At 42.6% G+C, this 23,698-nt stretch overlaps 1 protein-coding gene across 1 annotated transcript in view; it reads right to left on the bottom strand.

Moving 5' to 3' along the window:
* Positions 1-2,335: 2,335 nt before the first annotated feature.
* Positions 2,336-23,698, bottom strand: part of MYO18B (myosin XVIIIB) — a 335,406-nt gene continuing 314,043 nt past the window's right edge. The window contains 3 exon segments of the mRNA XM_051973021.1: positions 2,336-2,547; positions 8,669-9,555; positions 9,558-9,856. Of these exon segments, the coding sequence (XP_051828981.1) occupies positions 8,681-9,555; positions 9,558-9,856 (1,174 nt within the window). The 3' untranslated portion in view covers positions 2,336-2,547; positions 8,669-8,680.

The following is a 23,698-nucleotide window of genomic DNA, read 5'->3' as shown; positions in this document are numbered from 1 at the left end:
TGTGACTTCTCAGTGCACATTGGAGCGTTCCTGGTTCTCTTAAAGGATGATAGACAAGAAGCTACAGAAAATGTGATGAGCTTTGTTTGCAGAAGGAGTTTCCTGATTTGGGAGTCCCCTATACCAACAAAATCACAGGCCCAGTCCCTCCTCTTAGCCATTTCTGTATTCTAATCAATCTCATTTCTGCGACACAAGGTGTCTCACGTTCTCTGAATGGAAAATGGAAATGGAAAACAAAGATCATGCATGTCCAGGGCAATGGGGAGGCTCCTGGTAGGCGTGAGTGGGGTGTGATCTAGAACCTTTGAAGAACAAGATTAAAAGATGACATCAAGAGGGAGAGAAGATGAGCTGCTCTTGTGGTATGCGTAAGGGATAATAGGTGGGCAACAGGCAGGAGTGCTCCACAGGTAGCTTAGCAAAGGTCTCATTGGATAAATGGGCAGGCTGGATGGATTGCAGGATATGTGGATGAAGAGAACGTCTGAAGATATGAGGTAGCAAATCCATTTGAATACGCCATGTTTTCTCCTATTGTAGGGCAGGGAGAAGGACTTGAGAGTGATTTCAATGGTAAATGAACTCATTGGACAAACTCTATCAAGGTGGGGCAGTGTCTTCCCTGAAACTTAGAATCTGAGAGTGCTCCCTGGAGCACAAAGAAGTCAAATGCCCTATCCAGAGTCACACAGTCACAAGGCTCCAAAGGTGGAACTTGAATATAGGTCATCTTAACTCTAAGGTCCGCTCTCTGTCCACTACACCACTGGTATCTAACTCCAATAGAAACAAGGGCCATTAAACTATTCATGAAGATTCCCATGGGCTGAATATTGAGTAGAAAACCTCATATTAAGATTTTCTAGATTCTATTGTACTTATTTTGTCCCATATTGCCCAAATACTTTCTAAATTGGTTCCCACCGGGAGCATGTTACCTAGTGTTTGACACTCCATTCCCGTCATCCTATCTCATCTCACGTCTTATTATTATTTCACATCACATCACATCAATTGTAAATATAGGACTAGAAGAGAGATCGGAGGCCATTTTGTACAATTCCCTTATTTTCCTGATAAGGAGAGCAAGACGAAAGGAGTTTACAAGATTGCCCGACATCACACAGGTCATCACTGTCAGAGAGCCAATATTTGAATTCAGGCCATCTGATCTAGAGTCAAAGCTCTTAATATTTTATTTTCCAGCTTTAGGGGCAGCACGGTACAATGGACAGAGTGCTGAAGTTGGCATCTGGAAGCCCATCCTTAACTTTTGTTTTTTATGCTTCCTTGATGTGAGACTAACCAGAAGCGGGTCACTGCTCATTGTGAAGGAGAAATAAGGATATATGTATGTATAGATGTAAACAAGTGTAACTAGACATGTGTATATGTGTCTATATACTATATATAATAAAATAATATACATATAATTTTATGTATGCATAGATTATATATACACAATTGTATGTGCATATATACTATATAATTATATATATATGAGAAATACTTTACAACTGTTTAATAATGCTATAAATGGTAATAGTACTGCCTACTAGAGGCTAGTAAAGCCTCAGTTTCCTCATCTGTAAATGGGGAGAAGACCATTCATTTTACCAACTTCTTGATTATTATGAGAAAAGTACTTTGTAAATCTTTAAGTTCTTTAGAAAAGGGAAGGATACCATCCTCATCATTAATATTGTATCACGAGAATACATATTCCTCGTTTGGAACAACAAAGAGCCATGGGCTTAGGTGAAAGGACCTGGGTTCAAATTGTGACTCTGTTATCTTCTGCCTATGTGACCTCAGATAAGTTTCCTCAGTTCAATGGACCTCAGTTTTCTCATATGTGGAAGGAAGCTCTGCACCCAGATGACCTCTAAATATATGATTCAAGTAGAGGAGAGATGGGGTAGGGAATATGTGATTATGTGGAGGGTTCAGCATGTGTAAACACCAAGGCAGGTGAGAGTCTGTAGGAAAGTAAGGAACAACCAAACCCTGAATATGAGACCCGGTCATACCCAAGAAGGAACACGATGATTTGGATTCTAATCCAAATCTAACAATAATTGCCACCTAATTCTCAGGGCAAGGGGTTGTGAGTTAATGGATACATTGGAAACCTAACCCATTTCCCAGAAGGATTCCCGATACTGGTGATTAAAAAAGGATCAGAACTGGTCTTGTTCCCCACAAGTGAGCCTGATACTGGTTATGGTTCATTACTTGGGTTTTGAATTATAATCCTTGATACTCCTGCATCGGAGTAGAAGCACCTGTTCTGCTCAACAATGGAGATCAAGGATAAGACAGAGACCACTCGTTCAAAGAAGCCAACGTGGTTTTATTCTGTGTAGATCACTGTCCAAACCCCAGCACTTCTTACAAAATAAATCCTCAGGCTTGTCAGAATCCACTGGGAATATTTTTCAGTGACATCGCCTGCAGACCAGCAGATGCAGAGGCCTCCTGTGTGTGTTTCTTTGAAAAGCTGAACAGCAGGAGAAGCTTTCCAGGAACTCAAGAATCTGGATGCTGAAAAGAAAATTCAAGGGTGAGCAGAGCTCTATGAGATCTAAAGCAAGAACTTAGGGGGAAAGGTGGCCGTTAAGTGGTAGCTGCCTTCAACATATGGCTCAGGTATCATTTCCTTCAGAAGATCTCTACTTGAGATGCTCTTCCCGCCCCTGAAATTACTCTGCAGTTATTGTCATATTCTGCAATTGGCCTGCGGTATACTCTACTACAGAGTAAGCTCCCTGAGGGCAAAGAGTTTTTAATTTTGACTTTGTATTCTAGCACAATACATGGCTCATGATGAGGACTAAATAAATGTGGGAAGGAAGGAGGGAGGTAGGGAGGGAGGAAAAAAGGAAGGAAGGAAGGAAGGAAGGAAGGAAGGAAGGAAGGAAGGAAGGAAGGAAGGAAGGAAGGAAGGAAGGAAGGAAGGAAAGGAAGGAAGGAAAAAGGAAAAAAAAGGAAGGAAAAAAAAGGAAGGAAGAAAGGAAGAAAGGAAGAAAGGAAAGAAGGAAGGAAGGAAGGAAGGAAGGAAGGAAGGAAGGAAGGAAGGAAGGAAGGAAGGAAGGAAGGAAGGAAGGAAGGAAGGAAGGAAGAAGGGAAGGAAGGAAAGAATTTAAGAAGGGAGGGAAGGAAGAGAGGAGAGAGAGAGGAAATAGATGAAACCACACTGCCCAAATGATCCATGGGAGGTAGTGAGGTAGCAGAAGAAAGAATTTGGATTTTGAGTCAGAAGCTCTGGGTTCAGTAGAAAGGGGATGAAATGGAGAAATATTTCAAGGAGAAATGTTCACTTGTTTCAAAATCTAATAGGGACGGGGCACCGGGAGACCATCTTAGTTTAGACACATATTGTCACTGAGTTAGATAATAAAAGCAGCATTTTTCAACTCTCACCATTATATCGGGCACTGGGCATATACTAACAATAGCCAAAGTGCGTGGGGGGAGAGGGGAAGGACATCAATTAGTCACTCAAACAATGGTTAGGAAAATCTCCAACTCCTTTATTTCCTCATCATTGAAGAACTTACCTTCTGAGGGTGCCAGTTACTGTCCACTTGCTGACCACTCATGGTACTTACTTTGGGCACTGTGAGAATTGTGGGAATTGAATGAATCACACTGACTCCATGTTGTGACTCAATTCTAGATCTAGCTCAGTTCTCTTTCTATTCAATTATGGGCCTAGTCCAGTTTCTGTCTTGTGAGAAAACTTTATTCCATGATGAGAATTCTGAGAAAACCTTATTTCACTGAACCTAGCCCTTCATGTCTAAAAAGCTGGACCACCCCCACCTGCTACTTAGAAACACTTAACTAAGGACCGAGGTCGGGCTGACCCAAAACTCAGACCCAAAGAGGGAAGGAGACTTCTCACAATTGCGCATTTCACACAACACGTATGTCCTATGTAAAAACTGATCCCGTACTTGTCAATGACTTACTGTTTCCTTGTTCCTTTGATTGAATATAGACATTTGAAATGGGTGGGTGGGTGGGTAGGAATGAGTTATTTTCTTTTAAAGCATAAAAATATCTCCCCCCTAAATTCAGGGTCTATTCCTAAGCTGAGGGGTCTGGTCCTGATTTGTTAGGCAATTGTTTAATAAATGGAGATGCTCGAACATTTGTTTCCTTAATTATTTCAGAGTTTTATCCATCATAATACCCACATATTGATTATTAGTGATGGAACACCAGGATCATCTGGTTCAATTTCCTCATGCTATGGATGAGCAAACGGAGACCAGAGAAATTTGCTTCCGTCCACACATGCTTAAATAGTAAGCAGAATTATAAGATCAAAAGTAACCTCGGAAGCCACTGAATCCAACCTGCCCATTTTTTCTGAGGAAAAAACTGAGACCTGGAAAGATGTAGTGATTTACTCAACATCATACAACTTAGAAGTAGCAGACCAAGAATTTGAATTCAGCTCTTGAGATTCTGATTTCAGTGCTCCAGATTCAGAATTCTTTCCAATAGACTACAAATCTGGAAATCTTGGCTTTAAATTTCATTGCTGGATATTTACCTAGCTGTAAGATGGGCAAATGGCTTCATCTTGTTCCTCAGTTTCTTCATCTATAAAATGGGAACATCTGTAAAACATCTACTTTATAGACAGGTGAGAACCAGATTTGGTAATATTTTAAATTGGATAATAGAAGTCGGCAGGAAGCCAAGGTGAGAAATGACCTATGTCTGGAGTTATGTCTGTCTGTCTGTATGCAGCATGACCCAGTTGGTGGCCCAGTTGGACAGGACCAAGAAGATGCCTCCTGACCAGATCTGTATCCTCAGAAACCACCAAGGAGCCTGGAATGACACACGCAGAACTTTCCATACCACCATGAATGGCTCCAGCTGGCTACCTATTGCCAGACTCTGCTTAGGACAGACCAGTCCCGGCTCTGCAAGCAAAGGAAGGAGGACAGGAAGAAGCTGACATTTTGGATTTATTGAAGTTATTGGGGAAGTCCAGGATCCCTTTTTAAAAAGGAAAGGTGCCTGAAGGGGTAATATAGAAAATTACTCAGAGGAAAGCAATTACTGACGTATTAGACTCATAGAATATTACAGCCCAAAAGGAATTAAAATTTTTGTTTTGGTCTAGACACTGTGATGTCATCTTTGTAGGGATTTTCTACAGAGAAAACTCCCTCTATTAGGGCAGAGCAACAGCTCTTCTTCGGCTAGGGCCCAGGAGGGTCAACAGACTTGTCCAAAATCAGGTGATCAGTAGGGGTCAGAGACAAGCCTTGACCTCGGGCTTTCTGCTATCTGATGGTGGCTCTCCATCCACTGTGCCAGACTGCCTTCAGAAGGAACCTTAGAAAGGGGAATATTAGAGGTAGAAGGGCCTTAGGAACAGGGAATGTTGGAATGGGAAGGGGCCTAGAACAGGGGATATCAGGGCTGGAAGGGGGCTTAGAACAGGGGATGTCAGGGCTGGGAGGGGGCTTAGAACAGGGGATGTCAGGGCTGGGAGGGGGCTTAGAACAGGGGATGTCAGGGCTGGGAGGGGGCTTAGAACAGGGGATGTCAGGGCTGGGAGGGATCTTAGAACAGGGGATGTCAAATAGCTATGAGAAACCTTAGAACTAAGAATGTCAAAGCTTGAAGATCCTTCAGGACATTCTTCATTAGCTCTGGAATTAGGGGTCTTGCGTGCCAGTGTGACCTTAGGCAAATTCTAACCTTCTCTTGGACTCAGTTTCTTCATCTATAAAATTATGATTTTCTTCTAGCTCTAAATCTATAATTCTCATCAAATTGTCCCCTTATAGATATGAGCAAAATTGGGGTCAGAGAGGTTAGGGTCTTCCTCAAGGTCACAGAGTTATAAGGGGCAGAGTTAGCCCCTTATGGATGGCTAGTACCGATGGCAGTTACATATTTATGAGGCCATAATACATTTCCCCTGGACACGTCTGCTAGATAGAAATAAGGGCCCATTGTCCATGTCCGGGCCCAGGCCGGGGAAATGGAACATAGGAATAGTTTTTAATTCATTAGGATAATTATCCTCCCTGAGCTCCTCATCAAAGGTCTGGCTTTTAAAAACAGGCTGGGGAGAGGGGGCAGACACAAGATGTGGACCTAGTCTCCAAGGAAACACCGCTTGCTCCTGGGCCATCTCATCTTCCCGGGGTCTTTGAAGCTGTTTTCTCCTTAGTTCCTGAGAGTGTCATCATGTAAATGAAGCTCTGATCATTATTTGGTAATTGAAAGCAAGAAGACAACTTCTGTTGAGACATCTTAGTTCATCTGGACAAGGTTTGTCCCCATTTGCTTCCGAGGAGGAGTTTAGGAGGCTTTGGAAAGAGCCAACGTAGCTTTTTCATGAGGGAGAAGAGCTATCGCTTCTTGCCCAGTTGGGGGATCCTGGCAGGTCCCAGCCCATGGGCATCTGATCTCCATTTCCCAGAGTTCAGGGGGAAAAACACTGCAGCTTCATAGGATTCTCGAATTCAGCTTGAAATCCCTCCTACGCTAATTTAAGTGCCTTTGATTACAATTTAGGTAGGAATATTAATTTGGACAGAAGAGATTTAAGAACAGGCTTGAAAGAAACTGTCTCATCCTCAGAGGAAAGAATAGCTCATTCTGTTTCTGATTCAGTCACTAGCACTGCTGTGTGACATTGAACAATCCACTTTCCCTCATTTCCTCCCGAAATAAGATTTCAAGCTCATACTAGATTGCGATATGCAAATTTGTTCACTATGATTTGTCCTTTTTCCAGCTGGAAGTGGGGGGGGGGGAGCCTGGCTCAGCGGTGGGGATGGGGAGTTAAGTAGCAGACAAGATGCTAACCTGTAGAACTAATATCCCTTCCCTGAGAAGCACCGAGTGGCTTTGAGACCTCCGGACTTTGGGTTCCTGACAGTGATATGCCAGACGTGCAGTTAATTCTAGGCAAGGACATAAAATGGGAACCCATGAGAAGCAGCACATTACAGTAAAGCAGAACCTTGAAGGACTTGGCTCTGTCTTACTTCTGTTACTGATTAGACACATGGCTTTGAACAAGTCGTCCAAATGGTCCAAAATCTCAATTTTCTCACTCATCAAATAACTGGAAATTATTACCTGTCCTGCCTCCCTCGTAGGGTCTGGGAGACAATATGACTGTAAACGTAAATGTAAAAAGTTGTTCTAGAGATTGTGCTATAGATCTATTTACGATGAGGGGGAGGGCTATTATGGTCTCACCATTGTCATTTCTGGCCTTTCTCTTCCTCCAAGAACTCAGATTCTCTGCCTCCTTTTTTACCCATCCCTCCTTCTATTCCTTGGACCCAACCTAACCTGGAGGCAAGATCTACATTCTTCATATCTGTTTTTCTTCTCTTGATCCCAACTCACCTGTCCTGTTGCCTGCTCTTAGATGACAATGAGTGTAAAAGAAGTTAATCAGAAAAACCCATCAGTGATCATTTGTTTTTCCCTTCTTGGTACCATAGCTCCTTAAAATGTCCATGCGTCCAAGAGACCTTTAGGGAAAATTAATAATGGCAGCCTCCAGCACTGTGGTGGTGATATGAAATTGGGGCTGAGGGAGAAGTTTTAAATCCCAGCAGGCACATGGCTAGATGTGTAACTCAACTAAAGGTATAACCCCATCCTTTTATGGATGAGTAAATGCACAAAAGAGACTGGGAAAAGCGATTCACCTTTAAGAGTCTTTAAGGTAAAAAGATCTTACAGATCACTGAATCTCTCAGATCTAATCTGGGCACAGCCAATGATATCTAAGAAAACAGAGAAAAGCGAGGATTAATTTTTGGGGACTTATGTCCTAAAAATACGTTGCGGGCTTTTACAACACTTCAAGGTGAATGTGCGTTATCTCTGCTTTTCAGGTCACAGGACACGAGTGTGGAGGAAAATATCCTGGGCCAAAGGATGACATTTATTCTGCTTAGTTTCAGAGCTGGGAGCATCCGAAAGGATGATTTCAGCTCCTTATGAAGATGCCTTTCCTACCGATAGTAACTGGACAAGGATGCAATGAGTTGACTTGGACAAGACAATGAATTCATTGTGAAAGACTTCCAGTAGTGGGGAGATGAACATTTGGGGGAAATGTGGCGGGGAAGCTGCTCGGAAAGGAATTCTGGGATTGTGGAATGAGCACTAGATTTGTTATAAGAAGATCTGAGTTCTCAGTACGTTTGCAATGTTTGGTGAGCCCCAACCTCTCTGGGTTTCTGTTTTCTCATCTCTAAAGTGAGAGGATTGCCCCCTATGACCTGGGAAGATTTTTCCAGCTCAGTCTAGGATTCTGAAAGTTTGGCTCTCAGATCTGTGATACTCATGGGACATTCTTGCTTCTCACTAAAACTGAATTAATATTTATAAAGCACCATATACATGGTAGCATTATCATAATGCCTGCTTATGAAATAATTTTAAGTGAATTTTACCTAGCCAAGAACTTTTTGACAAGTTATAGATAAAACTAAATTATTTCAGCTCGGAAAACTCTAAAGCCAGACATCTCAAGAGAAAATCGTGGCTGGTGTAGGTGAAATTCACCCACACCGCTTGGATTTGTACAAGACCGAGCGAGAGAGCAGCGTTGCAGCTCTGGATCCCTTTTCCCGAGTTCCACACCGGCACCTTTTACCTGAGCCATTCCCTACTTCTGCAGGTATTTCTTCATGATGCTCTCCACCTCTTCTTGCCTGTTGGTATCCATCCATGTTCCATATCCGGATCTCCTGTCGCTTTCTTCATCTCGTTTTAGGGATCCTGGACGGCTCTTGATGCTGTCTGCACTTCTGTAGGACATGGCGGAGCTTGAAGACGAAGAAGAGTCGGACAAGTGACCCGTGTCCTCCTTGGGTTCCAAGTTTTTCCGGAAGGTGCTGCTGCTTCCCGAGAACAGGCAATCCGGAGAAGTCTCACTCATATACCTACTGGTCCCAGGCTTCGGGTCATCTCCCCCGTCCATGGCTCTCGTGGGAGAGCTGGATTTTCGGATGGCTGGGACGTAGTCATCGAAACTCACTTTGGGTTTCTGTTCGTATTTTGGCAGTTTCCAAGCTAACAAGTCCGGTTCCAAAGGCTCATTTAGCAGGTTGGAGAACCTTCGGTTCTGAAAGACCAGAGATTCTTTTCCCAGGTCCGGGTCCTCGACTTCCTCTAGGGGCGTGTCAATACACGGCCTTCGAAGGCGCAGCTTGGACTGGGTAAACCTGCCCAGGCTATCTCCCACCGAGGGGACCAGCGTCCTGCTGAAACCGCCTTCTGCGTTCTCAGAGTCCAAGAGGGACTCACAAGACCTGTACAGTGATTTGGGAGGAGCAGGCAAAGAAAGGGAGGAGTCAAATTTGTCCGAGGAAAGGCACTTGAGGCTGCTGGACCTTAGCAGCCCGGCCCGAGGACTCTCTGTCTCCGTTTCCAGAGATGGCTTTTCCGGGAGCGTCACCGTCTCCAAAGACCTCCTCAGAGACGACGCTCCAGTAGTCTGGTAGATGGGTAAGGTGGGCCATTCTTCTGCCCCTAACGCGTCCTCTCTCTCTCGGACCGCTTTTTCCGGAATCCTTCAATAAATTCAGAAAGGGCCCAGGAGGAACTTGGGAGCTTTTTTTCCAAAGTTGGGGATGTGCTTGATGAGCGACTCTTTGGCTTAGTGACTATATCCCTCCACGACTCGGGATTCTCACTTCCAATAGTTGAACCGTGATCTCGACTCTGGAAGGAGAAAGGCGAGAAGGGTCGTCTGAGGAAGCTCTTGTCCCCTAGAGACTGGGCATCGGTCCTCAAAGACATCGGCTGGCTCCTGTCAAGAGCTCTGGTCTCTCGGTGCATCCTAGGCCAAAAGGAAAACAGGTTCAATCAGGAGTTGTGCAATGATTACAATTCATGCAATCAGGAAGCGACTCGGAAGGAGGAGCCCCATGCTATTTTTCTTCAGAACCCTCTTATCCCCACCACAATCTCAAACGAACCACATGATTTAATGCACAAATTCATGCCATGCAAATGATTTCTCATTGCTTCCTGAAATGCAATTTCTGCCTATAATTAAAGCCAGCTAAGTATGCTGGAGTCGATTAGAACAGCAGCTAAGATGGATGGTTTAGATTTATGAGGTCCTGTATCTGACGTGACAGGACTTATCATGGTGGGCCACCCTGCGAAATAAGTCATTTGCTCCTCAGTAGATAAAGTTGGGGGCAGGGACGAGGGGATCTCATTCTTTTGGGTCTGAGCCAAACAATAGCAACTCAGTCAATTTGGTTTCCCAAGATTCAAACAAATCAAAATTTATCCAAATGTTTGTGCTTGATTGATTCATTATGCCTGTGACTCTTTGGAGAGGGTGGGGGGAAGGGGGGAAAGGAAGGTAAGGGGAGAGGGTAATTATGATCTATAAAAAGAAATTAAGTATCAGAAATCAGCCCAAGAATGGGGACCACACAGGGCGGTACAAACAGCTTCTATTCTGAGAGACGAGGTGCAGCTTTCACGCCAGGAGATCCTGAGGGCAACCGATGCTAAGAGCACTCTAGCTAGGAGAAGCTGGAGACCTGCAACAGTGCAAAATTACCCAGACAAAGCAAAGCATTATGGTTTTGACAAGGGAGAGAATGGAGTCCATTAACCTTCCTCTGAACAAACAAAAATCTCCTTCCACTCTTTCCCCAGTAGCATCCTTAGTGCAGTTTGGAAACAGCCTATGATGATATCAAATGCCATGACTAAATCCTGCTGGTCCCCGGCTCCACTGCATGAGCACCTGGCCTCCCCCCCCCCCCCGAGGCTGAGTGAGAATGAGGGGCTAATCTTGCCTCCTTTTCTGACTGATTTGGCTGCTAGAAAAACCAGTAATGGTGCCCATCTATACAAACCATCCACCCAGTGGAAAGCTGGAACCTGTCACCATCCTAAAACAAAGACATACACACTCTCTCTCTCTCTCTCTCTCTCTCTCTCTCTCTCTCTCTCTCTCTCTTCTCTCTCTCTCTCCTCTCTCTCTTTCTCTCCCTCCTCTCTCTCTTCTCTCTCTCTTCTCTCTCTCTCTCTCTCTCTTCTCTCTCTCTCTCTCTCTCTCTCTCTCTCTCTCTCTCTTCTCTCTCTCCTCTTTTCTTCTTCTCTCTCTCTCCCTTTCTCTCTCCTCTCTTTTTCTCTTCTCTCTCTCTCTCTCTCTCTCTCTCTCTCTCTTCTCTCTCTCTTCTCTCTTCTCTCTCTCTCTTCTCTCTCTCTCTCTCTCTCTCTCTTCTCTCTCTCTCTCTCTCTCTTCTCTCCTCTCCTCTCCTCTCCTCTCCTCTCCTCTCTCTCTTCTCTCCTCTTTTCTTCTTCTTCTTCTTCTTCTTCTTCTTCTTCTTCTCTTCTTCTTCTTCTTCTTCTTCTTCTTCTTCTTCTTTTTCTCTCTCTCTCTCTCTCTCTCTTTCTATTTCTTCGTCTTCTCTGTTTCATTCTAAGTCTCCTATCTTTTCTCTTTTTCCTCCTCTCCCTCTCTTTCTTTATTCTATTTCTCCTCCTCGTTCTTTTCTTCCTTCTTTTTCTCTTGCCTGAAGAGCAATTTGAATAGCCATACGTAGAACCAAGGGTAGCACAGAAGTACTTCATCCCAAAAACTTTCAACAGTGATGCAAGGAATCAGAAATTACAGGTGACGGGGCCTTCTTGGGCAATGCCTGGACATCTCTGGAGCAACTTGAGGCCTTAGGATAATTCTAGGTTCATAGATCTAGAGCTGGAAGGGACACCAGAGATTAGCCGAAATGACCGTTTCAATCGTAGAGTAAGGAAATTGAGGCTGAGTATCTTGGCTAGAGTCATGCAGGTAGAAAGACTGAGGTAGGAATGGAACACATCCATGTCTTCTGACTCCCAAGGGCTCTTTCCCTTATACAATCTCTTGGCCATGTCTCATATACATCATTTCTTTATCTTGACTGCATGTGTATACAGTGACCAGCCCTATGCGTAGAATCCTCCCTTGTCATCTTCAACTCCTTTTTTTTTTTTGGCTTCTTATAGGTCCTAGCTAAAATTTTCCCTTCTCTCCTAGTGTCCTCCATCTGAGAGAAACTCTAATTTTTCCTATGTATATGTTCTAAGTATATATCATAGTTGTTGAATGATATCTGCCCATTAGACTGTGAATTTCTTAAGAGTACTGATGATATTTGGGGGATTTTTGCCTTTCTTTGTGTCCCCAGGGTTTAACTCACCACCTGACCTCCAAACTGTTGGAAGCAGGAGAGCTGATGTCCTGACCCTATCACTACATCATTGCGTGAACGTGGACAGTACTTGTCTCCAAGCCTTAACTTTCTTCAAATAAGGGAAATAGGCTAAAAGGTTTCCAAGTTTGCTTCTAGCTCCAGTGTTCTATTACCGTAATGATAATTTACATTTCATTTAAAGGAGTATTCTTTATAACAACCCAGTGAGATAAGTTTTGTAAGAAAGTCACTGGAAATTTCCTCCTTTTACCAATGAAAAAATGGAATATGAGAGGAGAAAAGGGAAAGTGGTTTGCTTAACATGTCATAGCTGGGAAATTTCAGGGCGGACTCCCCAGAGTCCAAATCCAACCCTTAGGCTGATTTTGTATTAGCCTAGGGACTTAGGAATCAGGTCTCCATGAAATTGGAAATCCATGGAGAAGGGTGAGGGGCAAGGCCCATGGAAAGCGACCAAGCACAGCAGGCAAAGACCTGCTGAATCCCAAGGCTGGAAGACCACCTCAGCAGCCATTGAGTCCAACTCATAACTGAGCATTTTAAGAACCTTCACTATGAGAACCTGACAAGTGGCCAAGCAGAGCACTAATGGGGATGACCCACCATTTCTTAAAACAGTCGATCACGCCTGGGACAGCTCTAATTGCAAGGAGACATTTCCTCCTCTTACATTTTCCCCTTTGCAACAACTTCTTACCACTCTTAGTCCTGCCCTCTGGGGCCAACCAACATGTTGTCGAACCACGTGACAGTCACCAGAATCTCACTTCGCAGTATAAATATGTCCGGTTCTTTATTTATCATGAACATAAAGCCCTTTCCCATTTTGGTCACCCTTATCTGAATACACAGATTTTAGCAAAATTTTCTTCCTAACATACAGTGCCCCATGTAGTACAGAAGGCTTCAGATGAGAAGGTCAGAGCACAGTGAGATTATCATCCCTTCATTTTTGGAAAGTCTCAATACAACCCATGATCACATTTGCTTTTCTGGCTGCTGACATTGTCTGCTGTCTTATCTTGAAATTACAGTCCACTAAGATCCCCAGATCATTTTTAAATAAGCTACTTAACTCATCCTGTCACTCCCATCTCGTGCTGCCGCCGATTGTTCCTGCTGATTGTCCCATTAGTGAGGTCGACATTTATCTCTATTGAATTTCATTTTATTTTATTCAACCCAATGCTCTTGCTAGTCAAGATCCATTTGGATCATGACTCTTTTTTTTTTTTAATCAACTACTATATTAGTGATCTCTCTCATCCTGATGTCATCTGTAAAGATAGGAACATTTCCATCTGCACCAAATCATTTATAAAAATATAAAATAGAACAGAGCCCAGGGCAGATTCCCAGAACAATCCAATGGAGACCTTTCAAATAAACAACAAACTTTGGGTTCAGTCAATCAGGGTTGAGTAGTTGGGATTTTACAATTGGCAACTAGGTGGTTCAGTGATAGAGCTTGGGACTTGGACTCAAGCAGACTCATCTTCAAGGGTTTAAATCTAGCCTTATTAGTTGTGTTACCCTGGGCAAGTCACTTAATCCTGTTTACTTCCGTTCCTCAATCAGTAAATAAGCTTGATAAGGGAATGGCAAACCACCCCAGTATCTTTGTCAAGAAAATCCCAAATCGAGGTCATGAGAAGTGGATATTACTGAAACATAAGAACAGCAACAACTACACTATCACTCAGCCCCACATCTCTTAATCTTTTCTATGGGAATAAATAGCATGAGAGACTACATATATTTTCCTAAAACCTAAATAAACTCTAAATATAGCACTCTTGTAATTATCAGCTAATGATACTAGCCTAAAAATGGAAATATAGTTAGTTAGTCTTGTATATTGAGTTCTTAATAAGGTCATTCTTGGTGAGCATGATCGCTGCTTCCTTTTCTATTTGCTTAATCACCATCTCTTTATAAATATGTTCTAAATTTCATCAGAAATTGAAGTTAAATTCATTGGCCTGTAGATCTCATATTTGGCCTTATATTTTATATAAGGGAAAAAAATCCCAGAGTTCTAAAATGAGGGGAAAGTGGGAGTTAGGGAAGGAATGATCAAATTAGGAGCAAACATGTTAAGTTAATCCTTTGTTACTTAAAAGTTGTGACTTTCTAAATACTCATGATAGTCCTATGGAGCGCCATATCTCAACTGCTGCCTTGAGTTCTTCCATTGCTGATCACTACGGTCATCACACCAACACTTCACGTAAGACGGATCCTTGATTTCCAGGGCTACAGGACATGAAGGAAAAGTGGGGAAGGAACTAGATGGAGTCCAGTGACCAAAGATGATTCTCACCTCACAAAGCTCATAGTCTTGATCCTATTAGATGGTACCTTGGCTAGGTAAATGGTGGCATTTGTCATGGTAATTCTGAGCTCAATCATAATAATTGTCCAAGACAATAGAGGGTGAATTATTTCTGCCCTTTACTGACACTAAAGACCCATATGTAATGCTCTAAGTCAAGGTTGAGAGAATAACTTAATTAATATCAACTATAATTGATATATAGAGTTACAAATATATAACTCTATAATTATAGAATTATAATTAAAGGGGGCTAAACAAGACTTATTTAGGGTGCCAAAATATTGAAGGTCTTTCATTTACTCCCCTCTTAGACGTTCCTTACACACACATCTCTGTCCCTTTGCACTGGCTCTCCCTCCTGGAATACCCTCCCTCCTTAATGTCTTGTTTCCTTGAGAGGTCAGGAGATCTTTCCTGGTGCCTCAAGCTGCTAGTACCTTCTCTGATATTATTTATATCTATTCTCTAGATAGATAGATACAGAAATAGGTATAGGTAAATAGGTAGCTATAAATATAGATAGACATACATATAGAGATAGAGATATATAGTAATTGTTGTTAAGTCATTTTATCGATTCCAATTCTTTGTGACCCCATTTGGGATTTTCTTGGCAAAGATATTAGAGAGGTTTGCCATTTCCTTCAATAGCTCATTTTATAAATGAGGAAACTGAGGCAAACAAGGTAAAGGGACTTGCCCAGGATCACACCGTGAGTAAATGTCTGAAACTGGATTTGAACTCACGAAGATGAGTATTCCCAACTCCAGGAGCTATGTGCTCTATGTACTATGACGCCACATAGAGATCATTTTTATCTAACTTTGTCTTGAGTTTCACTGGGGATAAATAGAACAAGTTTAAATCTTCTGTCATTTAGACAGTCTAGTAGAAATGACCTTATCCTTCAAGCCCAGGGCCTGAGTTCAAATCTCAAACTTGCCTCGTACTTTCTGTGTGATCTTAGGGAAGTTACTTTACTCCTCTAGACTTCAGCTTCCTCATCTGGAAATAAGAGGGAATTACATGAAGTAATCTCTAGGTTCTCTTCTGACTTTAGAATAATCCTAAGTATTGATGATAGTGATCATATGACTCCAATTTTCTCTTCTCCAGATTTCCTAATTCATGAATGGATCCCCATTGGGCATGGGCTGAAGGATAATCACTGCTCTCCTCTGGACATTCACCAACTTATAAAAACTCCTTCTCAACCTAGGGTACCGGAGACACCTTAGAACTCTTCAGAGGGTCCTGACCAGGGCCCAGCACAATTATCCTTCTCTCAATCCTGGGAAGTTCTGCCCCTCTCCCACCCACGGCTCCTACTTATGTCATCACAACCAAACAAAACAAATCCAATCCTTTTTGCCTTGAGACGGTCCTTCAATCAATGAAAACAATGATTACAGCCTATTTCCACTGTGAATCTTCCCCCGGCTAAACATCCCGACTCCTACATTCTGCATACTCTTGTTTGCCCTCATGGGCCTTGAAGAATGAGGAAATAAATGTTTTATAAATAAATGCTTGTTAAATGGAGTAGAATTTGGAGAACTGGGGAGAATTTCTGGCGGCGCATGAGACAAAGAGCACTGGAATAAGCTATTGAATCTCAGAGTCAGAAGAGGACCCTGGGGGAGAGGACCATGATGAGATTGCAGTGGACAGTGTGTATTGGGTAATTAGGAGAGTCAAAAACTGGATTTACGGTTTTCCTCAGACCTTATTAGGGTCTTGTAGTCCTTGGGAAATATGGCAATGGTCAAGTGGGATAATTTTGGGGTATATGTCTGGTATTGCTAACATGAGAGGGAATTTTTCTGACCTGGTCGCGAGCAATGGACCTAAAAGCCAACGTCAGAGGGCCCCGGAGTGAAATTAGGCCTTTCTGGTGAACCATGGGGGATTCTGCATGTTTCAGATAAGAAAAGGTTTGGAATGCCTCAATAACCCCCTTGTGGCCTGGCATCTTAGTGATGTGTCCACCGGGTTTAGAAGAGCTCATGTTATTCTTTTTTCTTTGTTTTTTGCTTGTTTTTGTTTGTTTTTATTAACAAAACATATGCATGGGTCATTTTTCAACATTGACCTTTGCAAAACCTTCTGTTCCAAATTTCTCCTTCCTTCCCCCACTCCGTCCCTCGATGGCAGGTAGTCCCATACATGTTAAATATGTTAAAATATATGTTAAATCCAATATATTTGTACATATTTATATAGTTAAATTACTGCACAAAAAAAATCAGATCAAGAAAAAAATTGAGAGAAAACAAAATGCAAGCAAACAACAGAAAGAGTGGAAATGCTAGCTCATGTTATTCTTAAAGGTAGCGTCCCTGACTGCAACTTTTGATAATTCTTAAAGATGTAAATATACCCTTAATCTATGTATGGGGAAGCCCATTGTCCAGAGCAAGAGTGAGAAAATTAGTTACTGCCTTCTCTTTAGAAAGTAGCCCTTTTGTCCTCTGGCTTCACTAAGTCCCATTACAGGATCAAGTTCTTAATTAAGGATCACATTTTAGGAAAGGGCTTAACATCATTCATAAAAGCAACTCTTGTGGGAAAAGGGTCCATCGTCTCTGTCACCACTAATGAACTGTTACATTCAAGCAGGTTAGCTCAAGAGTCACAGCAACAATAGCACCACCTAGACCACTAGCTCCTTTTTCAGTCCTGCTACCACCAACATCATCAGGGAAGTAACCAGCCCCTGTGGAAAAGGGTCCATCATTTCTATTTCATCAACATGGACCATTGACTAATGAGCACTGTCGGGGAAAAACATGTTCAAGAGATCGTGGAAGAGCAATGACCACTCTTCCTTCCAGCTTGTGTGTACTGTCCAGGGAATCAGTTATCTATGAGATATCAGTTGGAATTGATGGTGCTGTAGCCCATTTCTTGCTCAGCAGCCACAACTGTAGAAGATCCCAAAAAGGAAGTCTTCCACCTAAAAGACTTTGATACTATCACTGGATCAATAAAAAAAAATTGATATGATTTTGTCAGTGATAATGATATTAAAGAGAAGACATGACCATCTGCTTTGCTGCTGCCCTTTAAGGACATTGGATCTTTCTATCTGACTTACAGCTTCAAACTTCTATCCATGTTTTCCTCCTCATTAAAATATGAGCTCCTTGGGGACAGCTAGGTGGTATGGTGGACAGAGCACCAGCCTGAAGTCAGGAGGATCTGTGTTCAAATCTGACCTCAAGACACTTAACACTTCCTGGCTGTGTGACCTTGGGCAAGTCACTTAACTCCAGTTGTCTCAGCAAAAAAAAAAAAAAAAAAAAAAAAAAAGAAAGAATGAAAAAGAAAAAGAATGGGGCTCCTTAAAAGCATGAACTGTCTCTGCCTTTTTGTATCCTCAGTTCTTAGCTCAGAATAATTGCTTACTTTTATTCATTTTTATTCATTCAATTAGCTAGAGTGCCCAGAGGGCCATGGGCCAATATGTCAGGGAGTTCTTGCAATCATGTTATTCATCAAAGATCAGCTGATAGAACTTTTAATATTTTGATCAGAAAAGAGACTTAGGAGGACCAAGAATGGTTGCTCAAAATAGTTGAAAGAACTCTTAGGTTGATTGGTTTTAGAAGGAGACAAGAAGGTGCAAGGAAGCAAATTTCTGTTCAATTTAGGAAAGATTTAGAAAAACAGCATGAATTTCTACAAAGGAAACAGGCTTTGGTAATGCTTTGGGAAGTCATGAGTTCTGATCACAAATCCTCTTCATTGGAGGCTGAGTGATCACTTTTCAGGGTTTGTTAGCGAAAGGGGACTTTAGTTTTGAGTCCGTTACACTGGATAAGTAAGATCTCTTTCTACTCTGACATCCCATGATTCTAGTCTGTGGTGACACGTGTAGCCAATATCTGAGAATTTGATGGCGACTTCCAAGGTCACTCTGCAAATATGCTCACTAAGTGGACATTTAACTTTCATTTGAAGGCCTCTAGTGACAGGAAACTCACTCCTACTGGATATCATCTCTTTATGAAGTGGAAAATGTCATTGAATTATCACTTAGTTTGCTTTTCTCCAAGATGAAATGTTTTTACCTTTAATATTTCCTCTTAGATCTAATTTTTCAACCTTCTTTGAACTCTCAATTTGGGTATGGATCTCCTAAGGGAGTTTCCCATGGGTCTGGTCTAAATTCTATTGAAGACTTGCCTGCTAAAGTGTTAATGTTACCTATTTGCCTAAGTAATTATGATGTGGTGAGCCTGAAAATAGGTTTCAATGACTTACCAACGCTAATATTATTGTTTAGCGACTGTAAAGCCCTCCTTGGCGATATCATAGTTAAACATGGACACCAAGTTATCTTGAGTAGGTCTTGGAGTGAAGAGTAGCCATTAACCTGCTCTTCTCTTGTTCCCTTCAAGACAATACGCCTTAGGAAGAAGTAGCTCCCAGGGGTCATGGATTAAGAGGATGACTTTTTTATTAGGAATCATAATTGGTCCAAAGTGAGTCATGTGGACCAGATGTAAGAGTGACTCTCTGTCCATTAATGAAACATGGTGCCCTCAATTCAAATTTGACTTCCTTGGTGCAGGAACATCACCTCCACCAACCTGCAGAATTAGCAGAGCTTGGAATGGGGGTCAGGTGTGGTCTTTGCATTGGAGGAGGAGCAGCTTTGCAGCCCAGCAAGCTCTGATGTGACTAGGAATGGGGGACAAATTTGATTTGAAGAAATAACAGGGCTTCAAGATGAGGTTTTTCTGCAGTGTCTCTACTTTGTTCTCTTTTCTTTTGGGTCAATCTGCCCTTTCTTTTCTATTGGATTAAGCCAGGGGATTTCCAGGGACTGACTTCCTGAACTGTCTCATCTCTTTCAAAGGAAGCAATTGTAGAGATGGTCCTTCACTTCTCTGTGGGAAGAGGTAGACAGGAGGCTACTTTCTATCAAGTGTGGAAGTGAAATAAACAATATTCTTTTTTTCTCTCACTCTGCAAGGAACTAGGAAGTCCATGGGGCCTCATGTCAAAGTAAACCCCACTCAATTCAAATGAGAAAATTAGTTACTGTTCTCTTTAAAGAAATAATTGTGTGGCTCAATTTTCTAGGATTATGTTTCATTATAAGGGAAACATTTTATATTGATTTTCATGGTTTTATTTCAGGTAAATTCTATCCATTATCTAGTCATTCATTCTCTCTCTCTCTCTCTCTCTCTCTCTCTCTCTCTCTCTCTCTCTCTCTCCTCTCTCTCTCTCTCCCCCTCCCCTTTCCTCTTCATTCCTCCCCTCCTCTCTCTCTCTCTCTCTGGTTCTCTCTGTTTTTCTCTCTCTCCTCTCTCTCTGTTTCTTTCTGTTTCTCTCTTCTTACCTCCCTCTCTATCTGTGTTTCTATCTCTATTTCTCCTCTCTCTCTCTTTCTCACTCTCCTCTTTCTCTCCTCCCTTCTTTACTTCTCCTCTCCTTTTCTCTTTTTATCTCATGCTCTCTCTCTTCTTTCTCCTTGTATCTTTTTCTCCTCCTCTCTTCCCCCTTCTGTGCCTTTTAGTAAATGTTGCTCACTGCTTCCAAATGCTCTAACCAAACAATGCTTCAATGATTCCCAGAGCACTGGCTCCTAAATGATTTGAAAAGAAGAATTAATAGTAATCCATACCCAAGGGGATAGTCTGATGGCAAGCTGGCCAAAAGCACATAATTAATTGAACTTCTTCCTCCCAGAAATAGAATCCCTCAACCCCAGAGCATTTGACTAATGGCCATCCTACAAACTAGTCTATATATTTTCCATCGGGAGAATGTTCCTGGCTCACATCTCAGTCAGTCACCTATAGCCCTTGACCCTGATGACAGCATAGTGTTAGTTACTAATCTCTGAAAGTCTCCCCCCAAGAATCATTGCCTAATTGACTGTTCTATGAAAATAGCCCTAAGTCTGAGGGGCCATAAGTTCTTCAAGGTCATCTAGGAAGAAGCAGATGGAAGGAGCTACTCAGAAAAAGTGGGGAGTTTATTCCCCCTCTTAGCCTCCATTGAAGAATCTCTCTTTCCCCTTTGGTCATTTTTTTTGCCTATGAGGACAACACAGCTTTATCTGAAAATCAAAGTTTTTACTCAGACAAGCTATGTCCCATCATTATTGGAACAATAATTAAGATATAATAATATAATAAAACATAACATAATTAAGAATAAATATTTTATATTTAAATTTCACAAGGCACAGGATTTTATAGTTGGAAGCTCAAAGGGGTCCAACTGAAACTCTAGAACACTCCTAGAAATTGAACTTGAAGCTTGAAGGCCCACAGTGGAAAGCATAAGATTGCCAGATTTCTAATTTGCTTTCAAGTCAAGAACCCAGAAAGTTAAGAAGTCAGTCAGTCAGTCAATAAATATTCAGAATCTACTATATACCAGACACTGTACCTCATTTGGGGATACAAAGAAAGGTAACAGACGCTCTCTGCTCTTAAGGAGCTCATAGTCCATTAAAAGAGACAACATGCAAATAATGGCAGACCACTTCTAGACAGGAGAAACTGGAAATAAGCCACAAAGGGAAGGTACCACAATGAAGGCAGATCAATAGAGGGTTCTTGGAGAAGGGAGGATTTGACTGGGATATTCAAGGATATCAGTGTGACTGGCCCTCACCGAACATTAGACTTGGGATCCAACCTAGACATGCTGACTCCATGTCTAGGGATTTTTTCCCCATTACAAAGCACTCTCTCTTCTCTTCTCTCCACTTTCTGCCTAAAACAAGCCAAGAAAAGTCATCCAAGCGGGCAATCTTTGGGATTCTGGGTCAAATCTGAACCAGGTGGAAGGAGGTTGAGTATGAAGTGGGAATCTAAGGGTTGACAACTCCTGTATATGGTTGAGATAAGAGACGGAAGTCCATGACTCCTGGGAAGGATGAAGAAATTGAGGAGTAGGATGTTAAAAGGGAGCAGGGACTGAGGCAGCAAAGGAAGAAACTGTGAACCTGGTTCTGAAGCCAAGGGCCGTGAGGAGTGAACTTGAAAGAGGAGAAGTGGTTGCCAAATGGTGGCGGCAGAAGGAAGGTCAGAAGGGGGCAAGGGAATGCCAATCTCTCCTGCCACCCTGGGCAGCAGAGCCTGAGAGAAAGAGCAGCCAGCCTTGGAGAAGGAGCCAAGAGATGGGATGCCTTCCGAAGAGAAGAAGCTGGGTACCAGCCGGTAAGAGCCGATGGAGCAGATCTGAGAGGAAGAAATCTAGGGCTGTGGATTAAGAAGAATAAGGCATTTTAGCCAGGCGGAACACCCAAGCAACAGAAAAGTGTGGGTTCCCTAGCCGGATAGCATACTCCAAAGAGCTAGGAGATGGGGTGCTGGCCAAACTGCTCAGAAGTGTCTCAAGAAAGGGCTTGATGGTTGTTGGGATCTGCTTGAGAGTAGCCCAGAAAGGCTGGGGAGAGTTATGGAAACATGTCCCATCATGTTGGCATATGGAGCTCAGCTTCTGTGAGAGTTCTATCTCTGAATCAAATTTGCCTGATGATCACTTGATTAACCAATTCTCAGCAACAGTGTGTGTATGTGTGTGTGTGTGTGTGTGTGTGTGTGTGTGTGTGTGTGTGATCTTTCCTATAATATGTCCAGATGGCTTCTCTACCCCTTTTTAATAAACAGCTTGGAGCTGCCAGGGGCAGTGGGCTGCCACCAAGCTGACAAAAGTCATTTGTGTTCCGCTGAAGTCCTGAAAAGAAGATGATGTTACAAATGTGTCCTGGGCACATAATTTATATTCATATACCTGCTGGGCTGCTGACAGCAGCCATCTGCCTCTGATTTAAGTGGATGCATCAGGGTTCTGACCTTCAACCCCTCCTCTCCCAAAGGCCAATGACTTCATGAGAGGGAGTGAGAGGAAAAGGGAGTGATGATAGCATGAAGAGAGAGAGAGAGAGGGAAGGAGGTAGGGAGGAAAAGAGAGAAGAAAGGAAGGGAGGAAAGGAAGAAGTAAAGAAGGGAAGGAGAGAGAAAGGAAGGGAGAGAGGGAGGAAGGGATGGAAGGAAGGAAGGAAGGAAGGAAGGAAGGAAGGAAGGAAGGAAGGGAGGAAGGGAGGAAGGAAGGAGGGAGGGAGGAAGGGAGGGAGGAAGGAAGGGAGGAAGGGAGGAAAGAAGGGAGGGAGGGAGGAAGGGAGGGAGGATGAAAGAGAGGAAAGGATGGAGGGAGAAAGGGAGGAAGGGAAGGAGGGAGGAAGGGAAGGAGGAAGGAAGGGAGGAAAGAAGGGAGGGAGGAAGGAAAGAAGGAAGGAAGGAAGGGAGGGAGAGAGGGAAGGGAAATGGTAAAAGAGAGTAAGGATGTAGGGAGGAAAAAAGAAATAAATGCAAGGACTAAAAAGAACAAAAAGCAAGGTAAAGATGGTAATAGAAGGACTAGGAGGAGTTGTGAAATATTCATTCTAGAAGGACCCTCCTTCTGAATAACATTCATAGTGTTATTCTATGAATGAGGAAACAGGGGACCTATGTAGGTCAAGTGATTTTCTCAACTGGAATTTGAATCCAAGACCTCTGACTAAAGTCAACATTCTTTCCCCTGAGAAGTGGATGGTACAGGGGGTAGAACCAGGCCTGGAGTTGGGAAGATCTGAGTTTAATTCCATCCTCAAACATTTACTGATTGTGTGATGCTGGGCAAGTCACTTAACATCATTTTCCTCATCTGTAAAATGTGGATATCAATAGAATATATGTCTGGGTCATTGTGTGTGTTAAATGAAATAATATTTGTACAGAGCCCCACACAGTGTCTGACTTATAGCAGAAGCTTAATAAATACTCCTTTCCTTCCCTCTTTCCAAAGGAAGAAAAGAGGGAGGGGGAGGGGGAAAGACAGTGTGGTTTGTTATAGTAAAAGGAACACTGCCTTAAAGCCAAAACTTTTAATCCTGGCTCTGAATCCTGGCTCTGGATGAGTAGGTGAAGGCCAGTTCCTCTCTCTGGGCCTCAGTTTCCTTATCTGTAAAAGGATTTGTAATCATCACTTGATCCACATCAATTAACCAACAAGTATTTCTTGTTTTTTTATGTGGGATACACAAAGACAAAAAGGAAATAGCTCCTGCCTTCAAGGGGCTGATGGTCTAACAGGGCACTTGGC

The sequence above is a fragment of the Antechinus flavipes genome, chromosome 1 (assembly GCF_016432865.1).
Source record: "Antechinus flavipes isolate AdamAnt ecotype Samford, QLD, Australia chromosome 1, AdamAnt_v2, whole genome shotgun sequence".
Classification (NCBI taxonomy): domain Eukaryota; kingdom Metazoa; phylum Chordata; class Mammalia; order Dasyuromorphia; family Dasyuridae; genus Antechinus; species Antechinus flavipes.
The sequence above is the reverse complement of the archived record's forward strand: the minus strand, read 5'-3'. Positions and strand labels throughout refer to the sequence as shown.